At 40.7% G+C, this 23,600-nt stretch overlaps 1 protein-coding gene across 1 annotated transcript in view; it reads right to left on the bottom strand.

Moving 5' to 3' along the window:
- Window positions 1-23,600, bottom strand: part of WDFY2 (WD repeat and FYVE domain containing 2) — a 59,635-nt gene that overhangs the window by 27,595 nt on the left and 8,440 nt on the right. Inside the window, exon 2 of the mRNA XM_064715214.1 lies at window positions 1,582-1,649. Within this exon, the coding sequence (XP_064571284.1) occupies window positions 1,582-1,649 (68 nt within the window). The remainder of the gene's footprint in view (window positions 1-1,581; window positions 1,650-23,600) is intronic.

Below are 23,600 nucleotides of genomic sequence, written 5' to 3'. Positions count from 1 at the left end.
TACAGATTCTGACTCAGAGCCCTTTCCATGATTTCCAAGCTTAGAGGCATGACTGATTGTAATTGCTTCAGTTGTTAATTATACCTGATGATTCTTGAAATTGTTGAATAACACAGTATAATTTCAATATCTCATGCCTCAAAAGCTTACCAGCCTATGAAGTGAAGGAGCACTGTCAAGTGTTCAAATTCATGAAGAAGCTTTGAAATAGTCCCCATTCAGTGGAACTGCATCTACTCCATCATTTCCACTGAAACAATTATTACTGGCAATAACACAGCTTTGCTAAGACCAGAGAACAATCTAATGAGATTCAAATATGCAAATGTATACAACAATATCACATGGCAAAAGAGAAGCCTCAATGCCAAATAGCTAGAAAGGCCATTTCGTAACAGTTTGGCTGGGGAAAGCAAACCTCTTAGGACCAGTCAAGGGAACTCAGGCCACTGCCAGTGATCATGACAGAGCTCCAGAGACTGCCACACCATTAGCTAGTTCCCAATACCTTCTTGGCAAAATCTTGAGCAGAAAGTACCTGTGAGGATGGACACGTTCTTATGAGCTAGTCCATCAACAAAGGAGGATGAGGGGGCTCCTCCTCTCTACCAAATTGTTTTCTTAAATCAGGCAAATACCATGGCTGCCCTAGAGTCCCAAATTGATGTTTTTCTACTAAAACTTACACCTATTAAATATTTTAGCTATCATGGAGACAGATGCTTCTTACAAATCTACCTATCTTAGCTTAAAATAATCCTTTCTCCAGACAGTATGAATACCTCCATGAGACCTGATGTGTGCTCCCCAGTCTGGATTTAAGGTCAGCTTTACAAGCTTTCCAAAGACAGGCTAACCCAGCACATCTAATTGAAGCTGACTGAAGAGCATTAGCATATGCCTGCCTCCGATGACCTACAAAATTATATTCCTGCACTCAACACAGGGGTAACAGCAAATAGCAAGGGCTGTCATTTCTTCAGCTCTCTCTTGGGAAAATGGACATTGATCTGCAGTTTCTCAAAGCATGAACACTCTCTTTGGGAGAGGAGACATAATGGAGGGATCCATCAGGGAAATTTGGTTTTCCACGTTCAATTGCAAAGGTAAAATGATTCTGCTCCTAAATTGGAAGAGCTGCCTTCCCTGTCTAGTATCCTCTCTATCACATTAGGTGCCATGGAATATTAAGTTCTTACCAAATAAAACCATTTACCATTGCACTCTAATGGACTGAGCACACACAGTAGGAAGGGCAGAGTGATTTATACCGGAGACTTACAAAGCTTTATGGACTCCATTAGGCACAGAATGCAAGACCACATTTTGAGTTCCCATATTTTAAAACCTGTGTTTGCATTAAATGCTCATCCCTTGCTAACATGTCTGTATCCTTTAACTGCTGTAATCTCTGATGCCTCTCAGAAGCATTAGCATGTAACTTTGTAAAGCTTCACCAGTACCAAGAGGATTGTTAAAGAATAACATTTGATACAGAGATGTAAGCATGCAAACAGTCATAAGCATGAAGCTTCATCAAAACTACTTTGCAAATCCACAGTAGATATTCAACATACTTACATGGCATTGCATGGTATATACTGGGCCAGTACTGCCCACTGTCTCTCTTCAGCCAGACACGAACTGTTCTGTAAAAGAAAAAGCACTACATGTGAGGAAGAATTAAAAAATAATTATGACTGAATGAAAACAAAGTGGTCATGATGAATGTACAATATGTTCTTCAAAATTAAATTATTTTGCTGAGAGGGAAAGTAAACTCGTGAACTCCTACACCAGCTTGATACATCAGCCTCAGATTAACCCCTGTAAGGTGATAAGCATTGACTCCTTGGTTCCATTCAGTATTGAACAACTTGGCTAAACATATCGCAACAATATTTGGAAACTGCTATGGCTTTTAGTTCTTTGCTTTACAAGGACTTTAACACAACTGTTCATTCAAGGCTCCATGTGAGAATTTGGGGCAGCACAGGTAGCCCAGTAGAGCATTCCTGTATCAGCACTTCCAGTCTCTGCAGAAACCTTCCCCCTGCTCTCAGGGTAGGCCTTGGCCCATCTGCTGCCTGTTGTTTCATTGTTCTGCTTCAGGAAAACCCCTAAAAAGAAGAAGGAAGTTCTGAAATTTTCAGCTGCTTATTACTAAGGTTATGTCCATTTTTGCCAAAAACGACCTCTTCAGTTTCAGGACCTTTCTTCTCCTCCATACACACAGAGTGCTATCAGAAGAAGCCACTGAGCACAAAGAAGCCAAACTTATCCTTCTCTAAAGAGGATGACAAATGTGACAAGCAGCCTTGCAGGTCTCCTCTGCCTCATCAGTTTGGAGTTGGTGTCTTTGAATAGAGGCCCTTAGAATCAATCACACAGTGCTCCCTACAAACACATCAGCAGTTTCCTCTCTTCTAGAAGATCTTCCCAAAGTATCTCAGGATTACTTTTGCTTTCTCATAATCATATTATACTGTCAGATGCCTTTTACTCAATCCATGCCCTTCAGAGATTTGAGACAATTGTTGCTTGTTTCTACAGCAGAGGATCTGGACTGATGCACCATCTGGGTCATTAAATATTTATTATTTCAGCCTTCATTACCATTTGCTTCTTTTGGTCCAGTCTCTGAAGCCTCCTTATACTTGAAGCTCTCTCTTAACTTCAGTTCATCAATTAATTTCATCAAAACATGTCCAGTAACAGTGTCAACAGTTAAAGCAGCATTAACCTCTTACTTGTTTCTGCATAGCCCACTGTCACCTCACTTACAGCCCCCTGTTCCTCTAATTACTGTTCCTCTAATCCTTATATCTAATGTTAACCAGAAAACTCTCCATATAATACTGTATTCAAGCTTTACTGATTTACATTGAATGTATTAACCTTCTCTAGAAAACACAGTTATCCAAGACAGCACCATGTTAGCACAGATTTTGACCCAGCACCCACTTCTATTCAGTCAAAATTACTATGCAACAGCAAATGCAGAAGGGGTCTAAAAACCTATTGTTTCTATAACTTGCGCTTGATACTATTAAGAAAAAAGAACAAGCAAGAGTGGCTCTTCCAGTACATGAAACATGGAAATACAGCTTACGGAAAAGACTGCATGATCATTTCTATTGTTACCTCATTTTATTCAAAAAGAAGATTGCAGCCCTCTTTAGTCAGTACAAATTCAGAGCAATGTCATAATACAAGAAATACGTCATAAAGGAATATAAATTGATCTAAGGCATTACATACACAAATATAATCTGAATTGAGATGCTATGCATAATAAAGCAATTCAAGAACTAGTAATCTGTCCTTCAAACATCAAACTAAAGGCTGTACCACTTTGTCTTCCTGTGCTGATTATGTCCAAAATCAAGTCTCTGCTCATCTTACCCTGCCTTCAAACTCCTTTTACAGCAAATAATTCTGAGACCTTGTATATTTGGGCACGACACAAGCTGAACCATTGCAGAAATATCTCAACAGGGTATGTCGCTCTAAAAACTAACCTTCACTGGGTTAACAAGTCCCAAGTTTAGAAAGCTCTCACAAATTACACAAAACATGTAACATTCATTATAATTATGTCCTAAGTCTAATGGCCTTTTTGTGTTGAACACAGCAGCAGCTCTGAAGCAAAGCTGCCAAAACATTTTATAAGGCACAATTCACTGGCCAATAATAAGGCTGATGTATCTTTGATGGTGAGAGGGACAGACAAATCCTTCTGTCATTTCTCCCCACAGCTGACCAAGGCTGTTGACCAGAAGCTCTAGATGCACATCAACCACTCAGTTTCCCAAATGGATGAGCTCTTACAAATGTGTTTGTCCTTACAAGTGAGGTCATTGCGGCAATGAATGAGTGCGCACAAAAAAATAATGGGATGAATCACAGGGAGCTGAAATAACTGAATATGAAACTACCCTGAGGAAATGCACCTGTGAGAGACCTGCCTTTCTTGAACATCCCAATCTAGGTATTCAAGTGCTATCTGTTTCAAAATCCCCAGGCTTCAACAACATTGCCCTTCCTCTCCACTCTGACACTTCTGCAAATAATAAATCCAGTACAACATCTTACAAATAATTCAGCTTGCTAGGAAAGGACTGTGTAGAAGAACAGATCTTTCAAAAGCTGGAGGAAATAAAAATGAATTTTATGTGCAAAAATGGCAATAATTTGAATGCTTTGGGTTGGTTTTGTCATTGTTTATTAAACTGTACCCACTGCAAAATTTCTAATCAATTTGACATTTACATCAATTTTAAGACTTTTAGATGGATGATAATGAAGCAAAACATATTTTCTAGTAAAATTTAAAACAAAGAAAGAAAAAAACTGCTGGAGGTTGTGTTATGAGTGAAGCTACTTCTACTAATATAGGCCTCTTCTATGGGTACACAGTATGCTCATTTCTTAGTGTAGTCAAATATATTTCCATTCAAGGACTAAATCATGTGACTAAATGACAACTAAATGAGAAACAAAGCATTCTAAGAATAAAAAAACTATTAAAAGATGCCATCTAACTGTAAGGTGTGTGAAAAGAAACATAACCAGCAAGTCAGTTCATGCAACTCTTCAGAGAAATAAGTATCTTCCCAGTAAATGATCTGAAGATAATAAAAGATCTTGTTAACAGTTTATTTTAAAATTAAGGATGATTATTATGCATGTCTTTTAAGCAAACATTTAAAATCTATATTAAGCATTATCGTGGATTTCCAATATCTATCTATAAGTTCATGTAAAAGCATGAAAGTTATTCCTTATGTCAGCATATATGACTCAGAATTTTCTTCTCTTAAAGATCACTGAAATAGAAAAAGCATTTTATTGAAAGAAGGAAAACCAACCTCACTTCAGCAGCCTTTTCTAGGTAACTTTTTCCCAAAGTAGAATTGGGCTAAAGAATGAACCATACCAACTACTCAGTTTGGAAGAAGCCCAATGTTCTTGGAAGAGCACATCCTTTTTCAGCTGAAGTTCCACATTTCTATATCCTTTTTACAGAATACTACCTACTAGATGTGAAACCCAGAGCTTTCGGAGCTTCTAAAGAATGCAAAGAAAAAAGCCCACGAATGAATGAAAAAAAGCTTTTTTTATGGATATCCAGCATGTGGAGTACTTGCTGTTTGCATGGTTACTGGACTTAAAGATGCACCCACCTGGGTCAGGATTCATTCTTCAGCTGCTCTAGAGTGATTCAGTCAGCATCACCATGGAAATGAGTTGTCCCTTCATTTTGTTGCCAGCAAATTGACTTGGGAAGATTTTTAGAAGCTGTCAAATCGATGGATATTCTTCTAGTCTTTTCATAACAGAGATGATTTATTTTTAAATGAGAGAGGCTATATAGAAATAATTCTGCCATACAAAAGACAGGCTCTGTCTTCATATATTAAGGGGATGTGAAAATTGCCAATTTTAAAAGAAAAATTGCTTCTCTCTGTTATGATGAAGAGAATGTGCTAAGGTCCAGGTGGCTGTGGATGCACCAGCAGATCTCAAGCACACTGCCAGGCTGTGTAGGAGATGAGCTCACTTGGGCACCTACTACTCGTGGAGGTGCCCATGTCAACAACAGCACGTCCACCTTGGTGTGGCAGCTCTGTGCATCACCATCTACAGAAACTTATTCAGCCACTGGTATCTCATTTCTGATAAAAACAATCTGGTCATACAAACGCAACTTTGTTCATCCAGGCTGCAGTGTGCCTCATGAAAATGTGCACAATGCTGCCAGGTTGGATGCAAGATTCTCTGCTCTATCCCTGCTCTGGCCTGAAAACTCAGTATTGCTTGGAGTGCTGGTGTTGAGTTTCTGTGAGTGACTCACAGCAGGGCTCCTGTCTTTCCTCCTTTGTGCCTTGCATGAAACAGTGGTGTTGCACACAGTACAGACATACTGATGTGTCAAAACACGGGCCCAAGATGTTTGCATGTTGCAATACTGGGAAATCTGTGCTAGGGAGATCCATTACCGCAAGAAACAAGATCCCTACAACACTCCACTTCTCCAGAATATCCATAAACCCACCAGTTCTAGTGTCACAGTTTGAGTGAGGAAACCTAATATATCTGTTTCCCATAACAGATCCTTCCTCTCCTGTTCATTTTTTTTTCCTTTTTAATTTCTGTCTTTTTAAAAGTTTCCCTTTGATGAGATGCACTTCTGTAATATTATCACCTTCATGCCCCAGACATACACCAGAGGACACCACAGCAGAGGTAACCCTCAACACATACAATTTACTACATTATTTCATAGGTATTCTTGGGCAATTGTTTTAAATGGCATTTTAATGTAGTCCTTACGGTTTGTACCTTGGACCATGTACTGCAGGATTATTTTATCTCTTGTTTTGCTGAGTGACCAAAACCACTAAGCATCAAATGAAATGTGAAATTATTTTGAAGTTTTTATTTTATTATTTTATAGTTTTATTCTTATTTGTAGCGAGGACACAAATTACAGAGGTACAGAAGCGTTAATCTGTCACTTTCTAAAGTCATCAGGCTTATTCTGGGACTCTTTACACATTACAGTTCCTTGGGAAAGGGGGATATGTCAACAGTGCAAATGACATGGTTAAAAAGAAATGCCCAATGGGCATTTTCAGGGGCAATAATACTGTCCACTGTTCTAACTACAGAACTGATTTAACACCATTTCAGAACAGCTTTGAAAAAGGAAAAGGAATACACTAAACTATTGTGGAAAGTCCTTTAAAACACTCCTCCAACTATTCATTGATAGAAGAAACAAAAAGATATTATGATAATGTTATTTAAGCATTAGTGCAATCTGTGAGGTTTCAGGCATATCTAATAGAGTACTAGTACATGTTCTTACCATCAATACACTGAACACTTCTTTAGTGTTGAAAAAAAACTCCACCTATTCCTAAATATCCAATAACAGGCAACTCAGAAGTATTCAAAAGACATGTTTCTGTAGAAACTAAATATCTGCATTTGTGACAGCAAAAGCTCTACCTGATGTCATTAAACAAACATGACAATAGCAGCCTTTGAAGTCCAGGTACACCGCTGGTGGCTTTATCACCTTTAACAGGGACACACTGCCATTAGAAGTAGGATAAGAAAAATTATCTAACAACTGCATAAACTGAATTATACAGTACTATAAATCTCTCAACGCATCCAGAGACTTTTTGCAGAGATGGGAAGAGATTCTGACTTCCCCTGCTTAGTGGCATGGAACCCTACTGTGAATAAAGGATCTTTCATGCTTAGTGGCAGCTCAGGAACCACTGCAGGGTACTGGAATCACTGATGAGGAGTTCCATCTCTCCAATAAATTTTGATAGAAAGTATATGAAAGCAAAAATCAAAACCAGAAGTAGTTTCTGGGACAGCTTGCATTTCAGAGAAAACAAATAGAAATGTAATAGCAGAGTGCCAAAGCCTCAGGCAACAAGAGGACTTTTTCCTAACAGTCCTTATCCTATGTCCTCCTAAATGAAAATCAAAACAAACAAAAAAAAATCAAGACAAAACCCCAGTACTCCTACACCACCCCCACCAAACCTAACACCAAAGGCCCAGGGAAGAGCATGACTGTCTCCCACTGAGACTCACCCATACTAATTCCCACACAACTATCACACAACTGTGATGGAGGGTTCTGCATAAACCCTGAAATGCTGGGGCACATTCCAGGTGCCACCTTGTTTTCCCTAGTTTTGATGAACAAATATGTGATTTCAGCTGAACTAGCCAAAGATTAACTGACTGGTTTTTTTCTGAGACTGAGGCCATGTCCAGCTATGCAGCCACACTATAAGAAGGAAATAAAGCTATTTAGGGAGTATGCAGCAGAGGCTATAGGGATGGTGAAGGGTCCTGGAGGGGAAGCCACATGAGGAGTGGCTGAGGACACTTGGCCTGCTCAGCCTGAAGGAGACTGAGGGGGGACCCCACAGCAGTCTACAGCTGCCTGCCAAGGGGAAGTGGAAGGACAGGTACTGATCTCTTCTCTCAGGTGGCCAGCAACAGAACCTGAGGGAATGACATGAAGCAGAGTGAGGGGAAGTTGAGGTTGGATATTAGGAAAAAGTTCTTCACTGTAACAGGTTCTCCAGGGAACTGGTCACAGCACCAAGCCTGCTGAAGTTCAAAAAGCATTTGGACAAAGCTCTCAGGTATGTTGCATGATTCTTGGAGTGTCCTTGCAGGTCCAGGAGTTGGACTTGATGACCCTTGTGGGTCCCTTCCAAGCCAGGATACCCTATGATTCTGTGATCACTGTAGATCTGGTCTAGGGTCTTTTATATTACAAAAGGGCATGTTGAGTTTCTGAAATAAAGTGCAAGAGCTACAAGTTCAGGAAAGGGGGAAAATGTATGGGGAAAAGATTAAAGAGTTCTGAAGGATGGACTGTTTTATGTAAGTTCTCTCTTAGCACTGATTATATAAAGGCATTTCTAGAAGATAAAATATCCTCTTGGTAACCTTGGTCTGCAACTCATCATTGGGTTTCCCATAAAAGGGAAATATTTTGAATAATTATAAGATACTCTGTATCTGTATTTTGAACAACTGAGAATAATTTTGAATAATAAGAGATACTCTGTATCTCTCAAGCCCTGCAACAAAGCCATAGAAGCAGTAAGATCTGACTTCAAGAGGAAGCTGGGCCAGCTCCCAACAGCCAGCACCTTTGACATCCTGCTGCTGTATCCAAAACACTGCTGCCATTGTCACCAATCCAGGAACCTTCATACACAGAGCTCAGAAGCATCAGAGAAACAGGATCACAGCAAGGAGGGTGAACCAAGCACGGACTTCACACAGCCCTGGAGGTGAACAGCACAGGGAGCACACCAAAACCTGTGTGCTGGAGCAGCAGCTCAGCCACCAGCTGTGAGGAAGGAAGGAGTCTCATGAGCACTTGAACATTCAAGTGCACTGCCAATCCCACCCAGTGATATAAAAAAAACATTGCACAAAGCAGAGTGCCAAGCAAGCAGGCAGATGGACTGAAAGGCAGGATTTTTTTCACACAAAGCATACTAAGCAGTCAAACCATGCTTGATAAGATGTTTCCCTATTTAATTCATGCTGCTGTAACTAAATGCAGATGCACATTGCATAACAGGGAAAATGTCAAAGTCTAGGTAGGTTATATGCAGCTAGAGGATTGCATGGGTTTCTTAGGGTGTTATACCCATCAGTTGTACTTAGATCTCAGAAAATTGACACAATTTTATTTAACACAGTTTTGGTTTACATAGAAGGCTTTTTGGGTGTTTTGTGGGAAGTTACTAAAAACCAAAGATTTATAGGAGACAATATCAGGGGAAATTAATTTTTATGACCTAAAAAAAAAAAAGAGATAGTGACATGACAGCTTTACTACTCAGCTGTGAAACAGTTTCTACCCATTTTTCTGTTTTCTGGACAATAAGCAATGCAGTTCAGTGATTCTTCCAGTTAGCTGAGTACACATGCCTGGGAGCAGTGCAAGCTCTGCTCTTCAGGCATGGGACAAAAACCGCATTCTGACCAGTTTCCACTTCGGAAACATTGGTTAAGGAGAGACCCAGAAAATGAAGCAAAAGACACAACCACAGAAAAATGCTCCATTACATTGAGGTTACTAGAACGAGGTTCAGAGAGCCAAGCTGCCTCAGGTCTTCAGCAGCTCCACAAAATCAGTTCTCATCATGTGTCATAAGAAGCAGTGAAGTGACTACACCACATCCCAGCTGTAGGGAAGCTAAATTTTTCTGAAAATGCAGGTAAATGCAGGGCTGGAGTTCCCAGTGAGCATGAACCTACAGCTTCAGAAAGAATTAAACAAGTGTTACATCACATTGGGACTTCTTTCAAGCAAAGTTCCAGATTTACCTCCTCATTAAAAATTGTGGACCATCTTCCTTACAGATCTTTGGGGTAACAAAATGATCTTCATCTCTCTCTTACCCACAGACCTCCTTCACCCATACTCCACCAAATGATTTCCCTTCCAGAATAGATGCAGCTTTGGAGCTGCCTGTACTGATCAATTCCTGTTTGCATTCAGGAAGCATAAACACACAACCTTTTGAAGGTAATTGCATTGGATGATTTAATTATTGCAATCCAATTACTTTCACCTCCTTCCCACATTCAAATGTTTCAGTAATGGAAGTTATTAGAAAGATCCTCATTAGATTAAAATACAGACCTGCTATGCAGTAAGTGACTCAGTGGAACCATGCTAAAAATACCCAGTGGATCCAGAACTTGCAAGAAAGAAACTCTGCTACACCCCTCTAAATTGCCCATGTAGCAAAGGTGAAGAACTAGAACCCACCAGGTCACTGTCCTCCTTCCAGCTGCCTGGTTGGAACATCTGTCCAGCAAAACAACACTTTTTCTCCAAAAATCCTACTGGCTATCACTTATTGATAATTTTTAAATCTTGCATGTTTCACTCTGCTCAAAAATGAATGCATTGTTCAATTGATAAAAAAGTGGATCTGTGAAGTGAAAGCTGAACATACTAATTTTTAATATACATACCACCAGTATGGCACTTTGTAATAAATTATAGTCACATAAAGGTTAATTTACAGGAGAAGATGGATATTAAGTCATACCCTTAGGCCTCAACTTATTTTTGAATAAATGTTTGGTTAACTATCCAGTGTAACATCTAATAACTTATGTCTTTACTGCAGAGGAAGGAAGCCACATTTCCACATGTATAGGGTGGTGCCCTCTCCAGCATTTTAATTTCTGGACCTAAGTCATCTGCATCATTCTTTGAAACACTGTCTATAAGAAGAGAGAGGCTTTTGGTTTTTAAATACTGCTGAACAATTACAGCACTGTTTTTTCAGAGACAACAAACATATCTACTTGGAATGTATTTGTGTGCTCTGTGCCACACCAAGGTGCCTCTGCTAATGCTCTTCTTGAGGCATCGAGGACTTTCTGCGGAGAAATCACATTTCCAGTTCCTCCAGCTGAACTTGAACAATGATTCATGGGTGATAAAATATTCCCTCAGCTTTTCTGCTCATTGCCATTTTCCCCTCCGCCCTCCGGGCAGCCCGACTCAGAGATATTTTCACTGTCCTCAGCTCCGACAGGCTTTGCTCTTCCAGAGGAGATAAGAAGCCACTCTGCTGCTCTGACCCAGCAGGACAACGTTGGCTGGGGAGTCTCAGTACTCTGGGAAGGAAACCAGCATGGTCAACAGAATTAGCACAGCAAAAAGGGATCAAAAAAGCAGGGCAAAGCTATGCAAACCAAACCCTGCCCTGAAAGGTTTGTACAATCGCTGCAAAGGAACTGTAGCCCTGAAGTGCTTTACCAAGGGCTCTCAGATTTCTTCTTACCATGCATACTGCAGTGTGCTGTGAGGTGCCAGCAAAGTCCAGCAAAACCCAAACTTCTGACTCTATAATTTAGAGGTGATCTGGCATTTCAAGGGCTTAAAAGCCAGTCAGTTTGTCATCTCTGCATTCCCATGGGGATTGCATGGGGAGATGAAAATCAACAGAGTTGAACAGAAACCATCTTCAAACCTGTATTATGAGACTGACTATTCCAACCTAAAATTCAGGTTTTATTATGTAAAAAATCTCAAACATGCAGGGCCTCTTTATATTCAGCTACATATTTCATATGGCCTAGTTGCAGCTTTTCTATTCTTCAGCATTGTAGTCCATACTGTATTAATTTTATTCTATCATGTTTAAAATAGTAAATTTCAATTTTGAAACAGCAAATTTCAATAAACATCATCTTGCTCTCCTCCTATGAGACTAGAAGTTCTGTTGTCTCCACCTTTTCCACTGGTTAGTTGCTGTGTATACTCATATAATTTCTTACATGGCTCCTCTTTAAGGTATTCAATCTTTCCAGTCTCTTGGAAAATCTGTACTTGTGTTCTGTTCCCCTTACCTGCTTTCCAATCCCTCTAATGAGACAATATCCTGTCTGAACTGTCATCTTCTGTACTAAATGCAGCAATCCAGACACAAACAAACCTGCTAAAATATAAGAGCATTATCATTCTTTTCTTTATGCATGTTCTTCCTGTATGTACCCTAGCAGTGTTTATTTGCAGCAGTTGTATGTGTTTTTTTCTTCATGCTGGCAGGATTTAGAAACTTACAAACTATGGATGAAAGAGAAAAAATACATTTATCACAATTAGATTCTCTCTGCAATGCACTGCTATCCACTCAGTAATTTCTTCTGCATTTCACATCTCACCAGACCCAATCAGCTTATCTGCTAATTTGGGTTAGACAGCTAGTCCAGACTGTTAGGGAAGGGAACGAAGGATTTGTCAGCCACAGTTCTCAAGGGCAATCCCAGAACCACATGTTTCTGGCAAGAGAGGTGGAAAGAAAATTATAAAGGAGACCAATAGGCAGAGACTATCAAATACCAAGAAAAACCTTGACCCTTTGCATCAAACTTTCCTCTTGTGAAACAGGACAGGAAAGCCTTGTCTATTGCAGCAGCGTTGGGAAGACACAAGACCATCTCTCCTCAGGTACAAAAAATACATTCTTCAAATATGTGAAATGGTGCAACATATTGCAGTGCAGCCTTGAAAAGATGTCTGGTGGGACTGTGTCCTGATAGGACACCACTGCTCAGGTGACTGACCAAACCAACAACTGTAGCAACTTCAGTTCAATTACCTGGTCACAGTCTCAAGGGTAACTTCCTCTTTGCTATAAGGGACAGATTCTGGTTCATGGCAAAAGCATCAAATATTATAAAAACCTCTTTGCTGGCACCTTATTACTACCTTACTTTACTGGCATTTTTTAAGAGGGTTGCAGTTCCTGTCCAGATGCTGTCTCAGCTTGCATCCTCCAGATTTTTACTGCTGCCAATCATAGGGGAAATACCAGTATTATCTTGGAAGAAATAGATTTGAGGTTGTGAGACAAAGTCATCTCTAAAGACATGCTTCTCTGCTTGGCAGCCTCTCACTTTTAAATCTTATTACCAGCTAATACAAAACATAACATCTTCAGGTTCAAAAGTAGTAAGTTACTACATGCTACTGGGCATGGTAATTACAATAAAAGTGTCAATATTTATATATTTACAGGAATCAGGGATTCAAGACAAAATAATTTCAAAGCAAGGATTTTCAAAGTCATTGTGAGTTAAAAAGTGGGCAACTCTACATGATCACTGGAAAAACCTGACCAACTTTACCCATCCTGAATAAAGATGAAGTCCCTTACCAGAGAGCTAAAGACCACCTACTTCCAACCCCCCTGCCATGGGCAGGGACACTTTCCACTGGATCAGGCTGCTCAGGGTCCCATCCAACCTGGTCTAGAACACTTTCAGGGACGGGGCATTTGCACCTACGGATGTGGCCTTCCAGTGGAAGGCTACCAGTTAGCATAGGCAGTGCAAAGAAAGGTGTCTGAAGTAATGACTTGGCCTTTTCCAGGGCCATTGGAAGCAGAGAGCGGCAGCAGATTGAAGCAGACCCAATCTATTGCTGACCTTGGCAGAGGACACTGGGTTTTAGATGGTAATACAAGGTAGAAGACAGCTAGAGACAACCCACTGGGCTACTAAATCCTTGTGCTATTAGGTAAAGCATAAAATCAGCTCACAGCATCTGCTGGGGAAAAAGATGAGCTGAGATGGGGTAAAGTCAGTAAATAAGAGAAGGGTCCCTTTTGATCCTGTGGCCTTGCAGGCTCAGCACCACCTGAAAAATGAAATCATGTTTGTAACTCTGGCCTGACTTTTTTGCAGGTCAGACAGGATTGCTTCTTACACAGAAGGCAGGGAGGGGGGGAACAGCCTTCCTTACAGACAGTTAAATTACTATGCAAAGAGACAACATGTCCAGTCACCTCAAGCCACGAGATACACATAGACTAAAACTCTCTCTGTTAGTTTCAAAATCCATGCATGTTCTGTTGTATCAGCAGTTCCTCCTCCCACTCTCCTGTCCTGGTATCTGAGATATGCTGAAAACACCCAGGAATGACCTGACAGTCCAGTAAGTCTCTTCCACACGTCATATCTAATAGAAGTAAATTGTATCTTGCTATCAGGCACACACGGTGAGCTTTGGAGGGATGTTTGCAATTTCTGAGCAGTTATCAAGAAATGTAAATTATTAACAATCTGCAGCAGGTTAAGCAGTTTACTTAATTGAGAGATGTCCCAACTACTGAGCATCAGAGAGAGGAAGGGCACATGGAGGCCAGTATTTAGAAGCAATTTTCATTCCAGTTGGAGGGGAGGAGACAAATTATTAGACAGAGCTGTTCTGTGGACAGGATCTGGCCCCTAAAAGAGATCAGATGGACAGTTAGCTGTCAATAACACCAATAGACAGGAACATCAAGTTTATAGGAAAGACTGAGAGCAGTTATTACCTTGAACACTGCAGTGAACACATGGGTTGCTTTGGAAGCACACACATATTCATCATCTACACTGCACAGTGGAAATACAAGCTAACAAAGGTTGTTAGAAATGCACAACCATATCATTCCACAAATGCACCTTTCCCCCTGGCACTGCACAATAAAATACTTGCTTCACACTCTTAAGTCTGAAAGATCAAGGTTTGTCTCTGCTTTTCCTACTCACCTTTTTTTTTTTCCAGAGCATTTAACAGTTTTGTTTGATCAGTTTTTGAAAGGAAAATATTTCTGTAGAAGGAGACAAAGATTCATGGTATGGCAGCTACATGCTAATTAAAAAGCCAGTGAATGCTGAAGATCTGTGTCCTACCTTTTCCAGGTGTCAACCACTAACTCTATTTAGAACATAGGAACCAAAGAAGACAGTCCAAGAGCCAGTTACTTCCAAGCCCTGCTCTTAAAAGCTTAGAGGTTATTTTTCTGTACTGCCATCAGTTCTCCCACACTCTCTTCCTCTGGCACCTTTCATTTTAACACACATTTCAACCATGCTATTTCTCTCCCCAGAGTTTTGCCTCCAGCATCTGGTTCAACAACAGCTGACAGCGATTTACAAGTTTTGCTAGACTTAGCCTTTTAAAATTACTCATGCTATTGGCAAGAATTTAAGCTTCAGATGTGCATGTGTTTGTGGGAAAGGTGCAGATACTCCCTCTGCATGCCTGTTTTTCTGTTTTCAGGAACACCCATTAACCAGCAGGTATGAGGCTACCAAGGTAGCCTGGCAGCAGCAAGCCTTCAGCATTTGCACCCCCACAAGCAACTGCAGAGGTAGCCCATGTTCCTCCTCAAGCAGCTGATGTTCCCTTCCTCACCAAGTCAGCTTTGAGGCTGCAGGGCAAAGGCAAATATTGCCATTCTCCCCATCCAATGCAAATGAAAGAAACTCTTCCCATTTGATTTCCATTTCTCTCCTGCTTGTATCATCCCATCCCACTCCCTCGTGTCTGGGAGGCATCACACATCCACCGTCTCTCAATTACTCATAACAATTCAATGCATTTTAATAACGTTTAAACAGGTTTTAAAAAACCTAGCAATAAACTGGGAATTACTGTGGACTCTGCTGGACCACAGAAGCATAGAGGAGGTACTTCAGGTTTGCAGAAGGCAGCACTTGGCAGATGAAACCAGCTAAACACACTAAATGCCTCTTCACATCACCAACGTAGAAGGTGGTTTTTACCAATTTCTGATGTCAATGATTTTCCAGATCCAAACTGCCCCATTTCACTTTCATATCAGCTGACTAGGATATTGATATTTAGCAGCATTAGCAAGGATGTGCAGCTGCTCCAAGTTCATGCAGGAAGGAGACAGCCTGCCTTTTTTGAATTCCAAGTTGATAAGAGAAGAGTCACTGAGAGAATTAATAAGCAGGAAGGTGAAGAAATGAGAAAGTGAGTTGAGAGGAGTTAGAGATAGAACACAAATGGAACAGGACAGCAGTAGGGAACACGGTGTAAAGTACAAACAATACAAAGCCTGCAGTAAGGATGGCAGCAAACATCTGGTTCGTAACACTCAAAGAAACTGAAAGAGCACAGAGTTTTGGCAATAACAGGTCTATCCAAATGGAGGTAATGGGCTGAAGACAAACCCTTCAGAGCTCAAGACTCTCCCACTACCCCCAAATACTGTGGCAGCAGGGCAGCTTTCTGCATGTTGACTGTCTTTCACAGAAGAAAGGGGAGAAGTCCAGCTCCACATGGTGCATTTATGAAGCAGCCTGGTGACATACAGGGCAATGAAAACCTAACAGCTGCACTCAACAGCTACCCTCCAAATTTGTAAATTGGGAAGTATTTCTCACATTAAGGCTTCTCCCCAAAGTGCAGTTGCACTTACCTTGATACCTCACAAATACAAAGTTCTTGCTCTGTTACTTGGGACACTAAATCCTTTAGGCTCTGTTTACTTTCAACAGACAGGAACTGGTTTTTGCATTTAAGACAAACAAAGGTTCATTATCTATTGCTGTGAAATATGCATAGAGAAAAAGAAACAACAGTTTGAAAAAGGAAGTTATGACTATTGCAGGCTATCTGAATTCAATGTCAAGCATTTTTTTCCCCAACTGCATACTGCAAAATGTATACATATTTTAAGGAAGTGAAAAAGCTCCACCTCTGTTGCCTTCCTCTGCAGTGTTCATGGAAAGTTTCAAGTCTCAACCCTGGCTCTTAAATTGCTACTCTCTTTTCTTCCCCAACTTGAGTCAAGTTATTACTGGGTCCCATGAATAAAATATTTTTCTGTTCAAAGCAGCTTAGCTTTTGAGTAAACAAACACACAGAATCAATGTCCTGTTTAGAAAATATTTACAAAAATAACTATTAGTGAAAGATAAAAACCATGTTTGGGATGCTTCTAAATCAGTCCTGAACATATAGAGAAAGCAGGACCACAAGAGAACTTAAGACAATGATACCAAAGTCCAAGAGGTCTATGGTAAGAGCACAGGCATGGGAGTTCTGCTTCCAATACAGAGGTAGGTAGTGAAAAATGGGATTCCCATGAAACACCCCAGTGCAAGCCAATCCACACTGTACACACTTATCAAAGATGTAACAGTTACATTTTTTCATGGCATCAAGACTGAATACACACTGACTGAACAAGAAGTAAACTTCTCTGCAAGGCAGGATGGATAATCACACATTCATGCCATTCTTTCTCTCTACAAGGAAGCCTTTCCATTTCAACTTCCAGCTTTAGCAGATGATTTTTCCTAATTTTCTCAGATAATATGTAAACAGATCATGTTGCCAAATAGCAACACCACTGTCACTCTGATTTTATTTCAGAAAAGAATATCAGTTTCTCAGGAAGGAGAGAACTAAGTTAGAGATTTTGTTCTGCTACTTTTTGTTATGCCTACAAAATTGATAGCTATTTGTAACTTAATTTTATTTGACTCAAAATATGCTTCTCTCAGCCTATGGTTAAAATTATTGTTTCTACAAGATTTTATGCAATGGAGACCAAGTAGAATTTCTATTTGTGTCCAAAGTAAGACAGTGCAATGTTGTAGTACAGTAAAATTATCAGAATTTGTAGAAAAATACTATAAAGATAATTGTACAACTCCTATGTCCTGGGTATTCCAGACATACATGATTTAAAGGAAATTTTGTTGTTTCCTTGATCCTCTGATGCCTTAAAAAAGCAATCATAACTTTATAAAAACTCAGGGCTGGGCTAAAATACTCTGACACCATTTCCTCAGTGTCAGAGGACACTATTGTGTACCAGAGAATTTCAGATCAACAATCTTGAGAACAGTAAAGTAATATTAAAAACTAAACAAGAAACCTTTCCTAGAAAATACAAAAGGCTCCTACAACAAAACATGCCACACAAGAAAAAAACCTAGAATATATAAATTCCTTCACAATCCCAGAGGGAACAGCAACAGACTGTGGAAGACAAGGCAAGTCCAATAATCCTTGCCACTGGAAAGCCTGGCTCCAAAACACAAAACCCAGCTTAGCAACTTGGGTCAAGTTCAGGAAGGTAAGAACACAGCTGCCACAGGATAGCACCATGCCAAAGAGTGTCAGAACAATGATGCTGCATCCCACACCTATTTTCTGACTCTGCTGCTGCCCCATCCCAGTTACTGAGGCCATGACAGCTAAGGGAAATCTGGCATCCTTGTGCACAAGTACATGCACTCACTCCTCCAGGAATCCAAGTATCACCCGTCCTCTTGAATCGCTCAGCTGATCCCACTCCCAAGATCAGCAGCAAAACTCTCAAGTGACACTGGAGCAGGATGAAACCAGCCACGACAATTTTGATGTTTGCTTGCATATTGAAGCAAAAGGAAATTACTATTTCCTTCTAATAGGAGACATATCACTCTCCCCAAAACAGTGGGTAAAGGAAAAGAAAAAAGAGGACTGAAATACTGTGTGAATCATCCACCAGATATTCAAATGGAAACAGTTTGTACAAAAACTGTAAGACTATGGAAGAGACTCCCCACAACACTTCGCCCCAACAACACCTTTAACTTTTATTACATTATCAGTGTCAGTTAAACCAGACAAGTCTTGGACAAGAGAGACCTTGATAGTTATAGAACATGCATCTCTAGTTAAAAAGTACTTTCTACTGAAAATGTGCTTTAAAGACTAATTTAATTATTGTGTCTGAAGTTTCCTTGCTTTTTTTAGTTAGAGGAGCTCACAAGCTATTGAGGCTACTAGAGGAGCTCACAAGCTATGAAGAGGAAACTATCCCTCTTCATAGTTTCTTTGTGGCATCACCAGTTTTATTAGGAAATGGAAGTTTCTTATTTTCTGTCCTCCTTGAAGTTTTAATACAACCTACAAAACCTATTTGAGTTTTTAATAATAATTTGGCAGCAATACCAAATGCATGGCCAGAAAACTGCTTGGGGTAAGGTCTGTGACCACTGTAGATCTGTCTTATTTCAAGTATTTTAAGAATTGAAAGGAGCACAAATGTAATTTTTATGACTGAAGGTCTTTTCGAAGATGTAATGCTTAGGTAAAACTTCCCAGCAGAGCGTCTCTGGATTTCCTGGATCCTCTTCAAGCTATGCTCTAGATTTGGATGGCCCTGATGAAGAATTCTCTCTTCAACACCTAACATCCAACTGTCTGTGTTTCAGATGCAGACGATTGGTGACTTGTATTTCCAAATTGGTCATTACTTCAGCTTAGCACCGTTCTATGACTTCAAAAATACAGGACCAAAGCTTCCACACGGCCCGAAACAGTGAAGGGACTGTCACATTTATTAGAACAAACCTGGGTAACTTTTACTGGCAGGCACAATGCAGCTGCAATGACACCAAGCCCAGTGGAAGGATGCCACCCCGGGATGGTGCAAGCAGGGAAGGAGCTGGCATATAAGGAAGCATTCATGTCCCATCTCCCAGACCTACAGAACATGCAATGCTCTTCTCAAACTGGCCAAAAATACATCCCTGGGTGTCAGAAACAAAGGCTCATGGAGAACACATATCTTGTCAGCTATTGGGGAATGCCAGAAGATGTATCCACATTGGTTACAGGTCCAATGCTTGGGCCTCCTGTGCTGCAGGAAGCGAGCACGGAGGTCTGACTGGAGAACTTGGCCACAGAGGCCACGAACGCCACTTCAGTGTTCCAGCTGGGTTCCAGCCCTGGCTGCAGCCTTGTGGGTCACTGACTAATGTCACTCGCAGGAATTTGGCAAGCACATGCACTTCTGCTCAGAGCAGGGGCCATGGGAGACCTATCCTCCTCTGGATGGCTGGTTGAAGTTATCTTGAGAATCTCAAAATACTTTGGTCTCAAATTCAGGTTTTTTTAAACTTACTGTTACAGATCTCCAACCACCAGAAATATTTACAGGCATGACAGCTTCAAGGGCTGAGTCTTGTTTAAACCAGTGGCTTAGCTGGTTTGGGGTTGTTTTTCTTAAATCACAGAATGAATTTCCTGTAGGCAATCTGACACCCTACCAGGAGGAACAGCCACATGACCTGGGTGCTCCGGGAGATGTGAAACACACCTACATTAATAAGTGACACGGGCCTGGGACCAGCCTCCAGCAGTGAGGCCACCTGGCAGGGAAACAGCAGCTGCATGCGAGCTACATCCTGGGAACAGTCCCTGGTACAAGCTGACTTCCAAACCCTCTATGGGCACTGTTTGATGCTGTGCAAATTGGCTAGTGAACAGTGCTTGATACCAACAAGGAGACACCACAGCCAGCCAGACCCCCATGCTTGAAATATACTCCTGCACTATTTAATTGATTAGAAATACAGTCACTATAGCTGCTGGCCATGGTTTCAGCGGCCCATTTCTCCCAGCTGGTTCACAGAGCCATTAAAAAAAGGAAACAGTATTGATTCCTGTGTACACCAACCATCTTATTCAATACTGGGCTTGTCTAAAAGAACAGGGAAGTGAGAACCAAGGGTTTGGTGCTTACCCTCAGAAGAACTCTTTCTTGTTACATTGTACACCACAATATTATCTCAAGGTGGTCCATATTTTTCCACTTTCCCTCCATTTTTACTAGTCTGATGTCAGTATAATGGCATTGGTCAATAACTGAATAAACACAATTTTTCAGCTTGAAGTTATCATACACAGCAATAAAAGGAAATGAAACTCAAAACAAAAGATGACCATTGCCAGGATAATGCTTCAGAATATCACAACAACCAGCTTGCAAATCAGGAGCATGCCTTCAAACACAGGCAGTATCATTTATTTCTGGAAAAATACCATTGAGTCTGAGGTGTAAATACATGCACACACACCACTTTTTGAAACCACTGTTTGCACTTTCTAATCCACATGCTAAACACAAACACAGATCACTAAGCAATTACCCGTGCCCTTTGCTTTTCCTGTCTCCACAATTGTTGTCAGTGGTTGTTTATCTACTTCTCCCATATAATTTTGTATACAAAACACTTGCCTACACATTTAATACAGGTTTTGTGCTTAACACCTGTCTAACAGTTAACACCTGTATAACACTTTTTTCTAAAAGAATTTGACTCTTAAAACCATGTAAAAATGTCTGCTCATGTCAAAAAGGGCATGTGAACACAAGTTTGATTTTAGAGCACAGGAAAGACCGCGGGAAACAACAACCAAGGCAGACCAAGCTGTTGGTTAGGTTTAGCCATGCTTCCTGTTGGTAACCTCAATAATTGCAATCCTTGGGCCATCCATTCAGGTGTGTTCACACCTCATAAAAACCAGACAACAATGTTCATGCCTGCCTCCTTGAAGAAGAAGTTTTAGGTCATCAGGTTTTTAGAAGAATGAACATAAGCTGTGATCAAAAGAGTTCTGTGGATGAAACTAGTTGGGGTGTCAACTTCTTGGCTTGGTTTCTTGGTCACAAAAACTTACTAAAGAAATCCTCGCCAGGCTTCTCTCTCATCTACTAAAGAACAAAGGAAGAAGGGAGAGAAGGAGCAAAAGCATCTGAAATCACAGAGGAGCTTTCAGAATTCAGATAAAAGTCATGCATTTTTCAGCCACTACAGCATGTAATTTTTTTTAAACAATCAGTACATTCATAGCTCCCTTTTCCCACTCCTTTCTCTGGTATATAATAAGGGTTAGCAACAGTATTTGTGGAAAAGTTTATTGCTGGAAACCAAAGGACCTTGACCAACAGCATTCACAGCATTTCTTATTTAACAAAAAAACCCCTACCCTTACTTTTCATCTTCCACTCCAAAATCAACACTATGGAACCTAAATTAGTGGTACAAGCTACCAAGGGATTTCCTCCCTTCCCCTCGTCTTGTGCTCCCCAACCATATTAGCATACATAAAGAGTGTGCAGAGGGGAAGAAGAAATGCCAAACACCAGAGGTCTTAAATACTCCCCCAGAGCAAAGCCTGCAGCTAGGCAGCCTGTAGAAATCCTGCCTGCAGAACAGCTGAGAGAAGGTATCTGTAACAGCCCATCCCAACACAGCTCCTCACCTGCTGGTGCTTCACAGCTCAGAATGCCATGGTACTCCAAGCACCACAGCAAGGTCGCTGTAATTTTATGGGCTTTGGCCTTTTGGCTACAAATAAACTTGGCAACAACAGAGATCAGAGTTTCAAGCTGGAAGTTCAGTGTTTGTATGGGTCTGTCCCTGCTGGAGATCTGGTAGGATCATTTATCAGTTGATATTTTCAAACCATGATGATGGACTAATTTATTCGCACTCATTTACTGGCAGTTACAGAAGTTACCAAGAAGAGATCAGTTTATGAAGTCTGATTCATTTCCTGAAGAGAAGAGACTGAATTCTTTGTTGGAAATGGATTAGTGCCTATACATTGTGTAATCAACCTCTGCATGTAACAGATAATGCCAAGTTTAGTGGTCTGCCACCCAATGCAGCTGATACTCTTGCATGAGCTGCTTTCCCTGCTTGCTCCTGCCTGAGGGAATCCAGCATAGGTCCATTCTTAGCTGCCAGCTCATGCAGTCTCAAAAACTTCAGATGTAACAGAACTTAGAAAACTTGAGGTAATATCAGACAGCACTAAAACTCCCAGCTGCTAAGGCAACACACATGACAGCCCAGGCAAGGCTTTGGTAGACCCAAAACACTCTTTTTGGGCTGAATTGTAGTTGTTCTGACAGAATGGGACATAAGTCTCAATGGAGCAGAATAAAATACGTCACTTGACTGCTGCAAAAAGTATTAACTTCTTAATTTCAGTAATTAAATTGTATCAGGGGCCAATAAAATCAAAAGTGTCAATTTTGATTTGACAGATACATTACCTCTTCACCCTCTGCCCTCAGCACAACTAAAGTTGACACTGCTCCAATCCTCTTTTCCCCATGTTAGTACTACCACATTGCCCTACTTAGATCTCTAGTTTTTATCAGTATTTGTTTCTGCCTATGCTAAAGTAAATTGTTCCCATGGCAGATTAAAAGCATAGAGAACATTTATCTCTAGCAGAAAAACACAGGACTATTCAGCATAGACCCTTTCACTTCCCATTAAGCTCCTGGCCAGGAGAAAGCAGGTTATGGTGAAGCCTGATCAAGTGCCACAGGAGTCTGAAGCAATGGGACCAACATGACAAGAACAGGCACAAGGGCTATATGCCTGATGCTGGAGAACAGCACAGGCATGACCTTTCCTGCTGGACTTTCAGGAACTGCAGAAGGACAATCATCCTTTGACAACTGCTTATTGTTGGTGGAGCTGCTGAAAGTGAGTGAAGCCAAGGAATGATTCCTAAATCCAAACAAGATGTGTAGAGGACCTCCACTGCCATCAAAATGCTGCAGCTGCCTTTAGCCAACCCTGCACGCAGCAAAAGCTAGGCTGGACCACAGGCCACTTGCCATAAAGCTAAAAGCATTTCCTTGGAAATCCTACTTTTATTCTATACAACTAATGCACATGGTGCTGCAAAACATGAAGCCTTTGAAATGTCAATTTGAACCGTTCATTGGATGACCCCACAGCCCACATTTGCTCTTGCAAAACACAGAGCTGAGAGGAGAGGCTGAGTTTTCATCTGTATCAGATGGGGAAAAGGAATGGGGTATGGGAGTGAGAAGATATTGATTAATTACACTTAGGATCAAGAAGAAAATTATAAAGTGAGGATAATTTGGCACATAAGC

This window comes from Zonotrichia leucophrys, chromosome 1 (assembly GCF_028769735.1).
Source record: "Zonotrichia leucophrys gambelii isolate GWCS_2022_RI chromosome 1, RI_Zleu_2.0, whole genome shotgun sequence".
Classification (NCBI taxonomy): domain Eukaryota; kingdom Metazoa; phylum Chordata; class Aves; order Passeriformes; family Passerellidae; genus Zonotrichia; species Zonotrichia leucophrys.
Note: the sequence above shows the minus strand (reverse complement) of the source record. Positions and strands in the feature narration are given on the sequence as shown.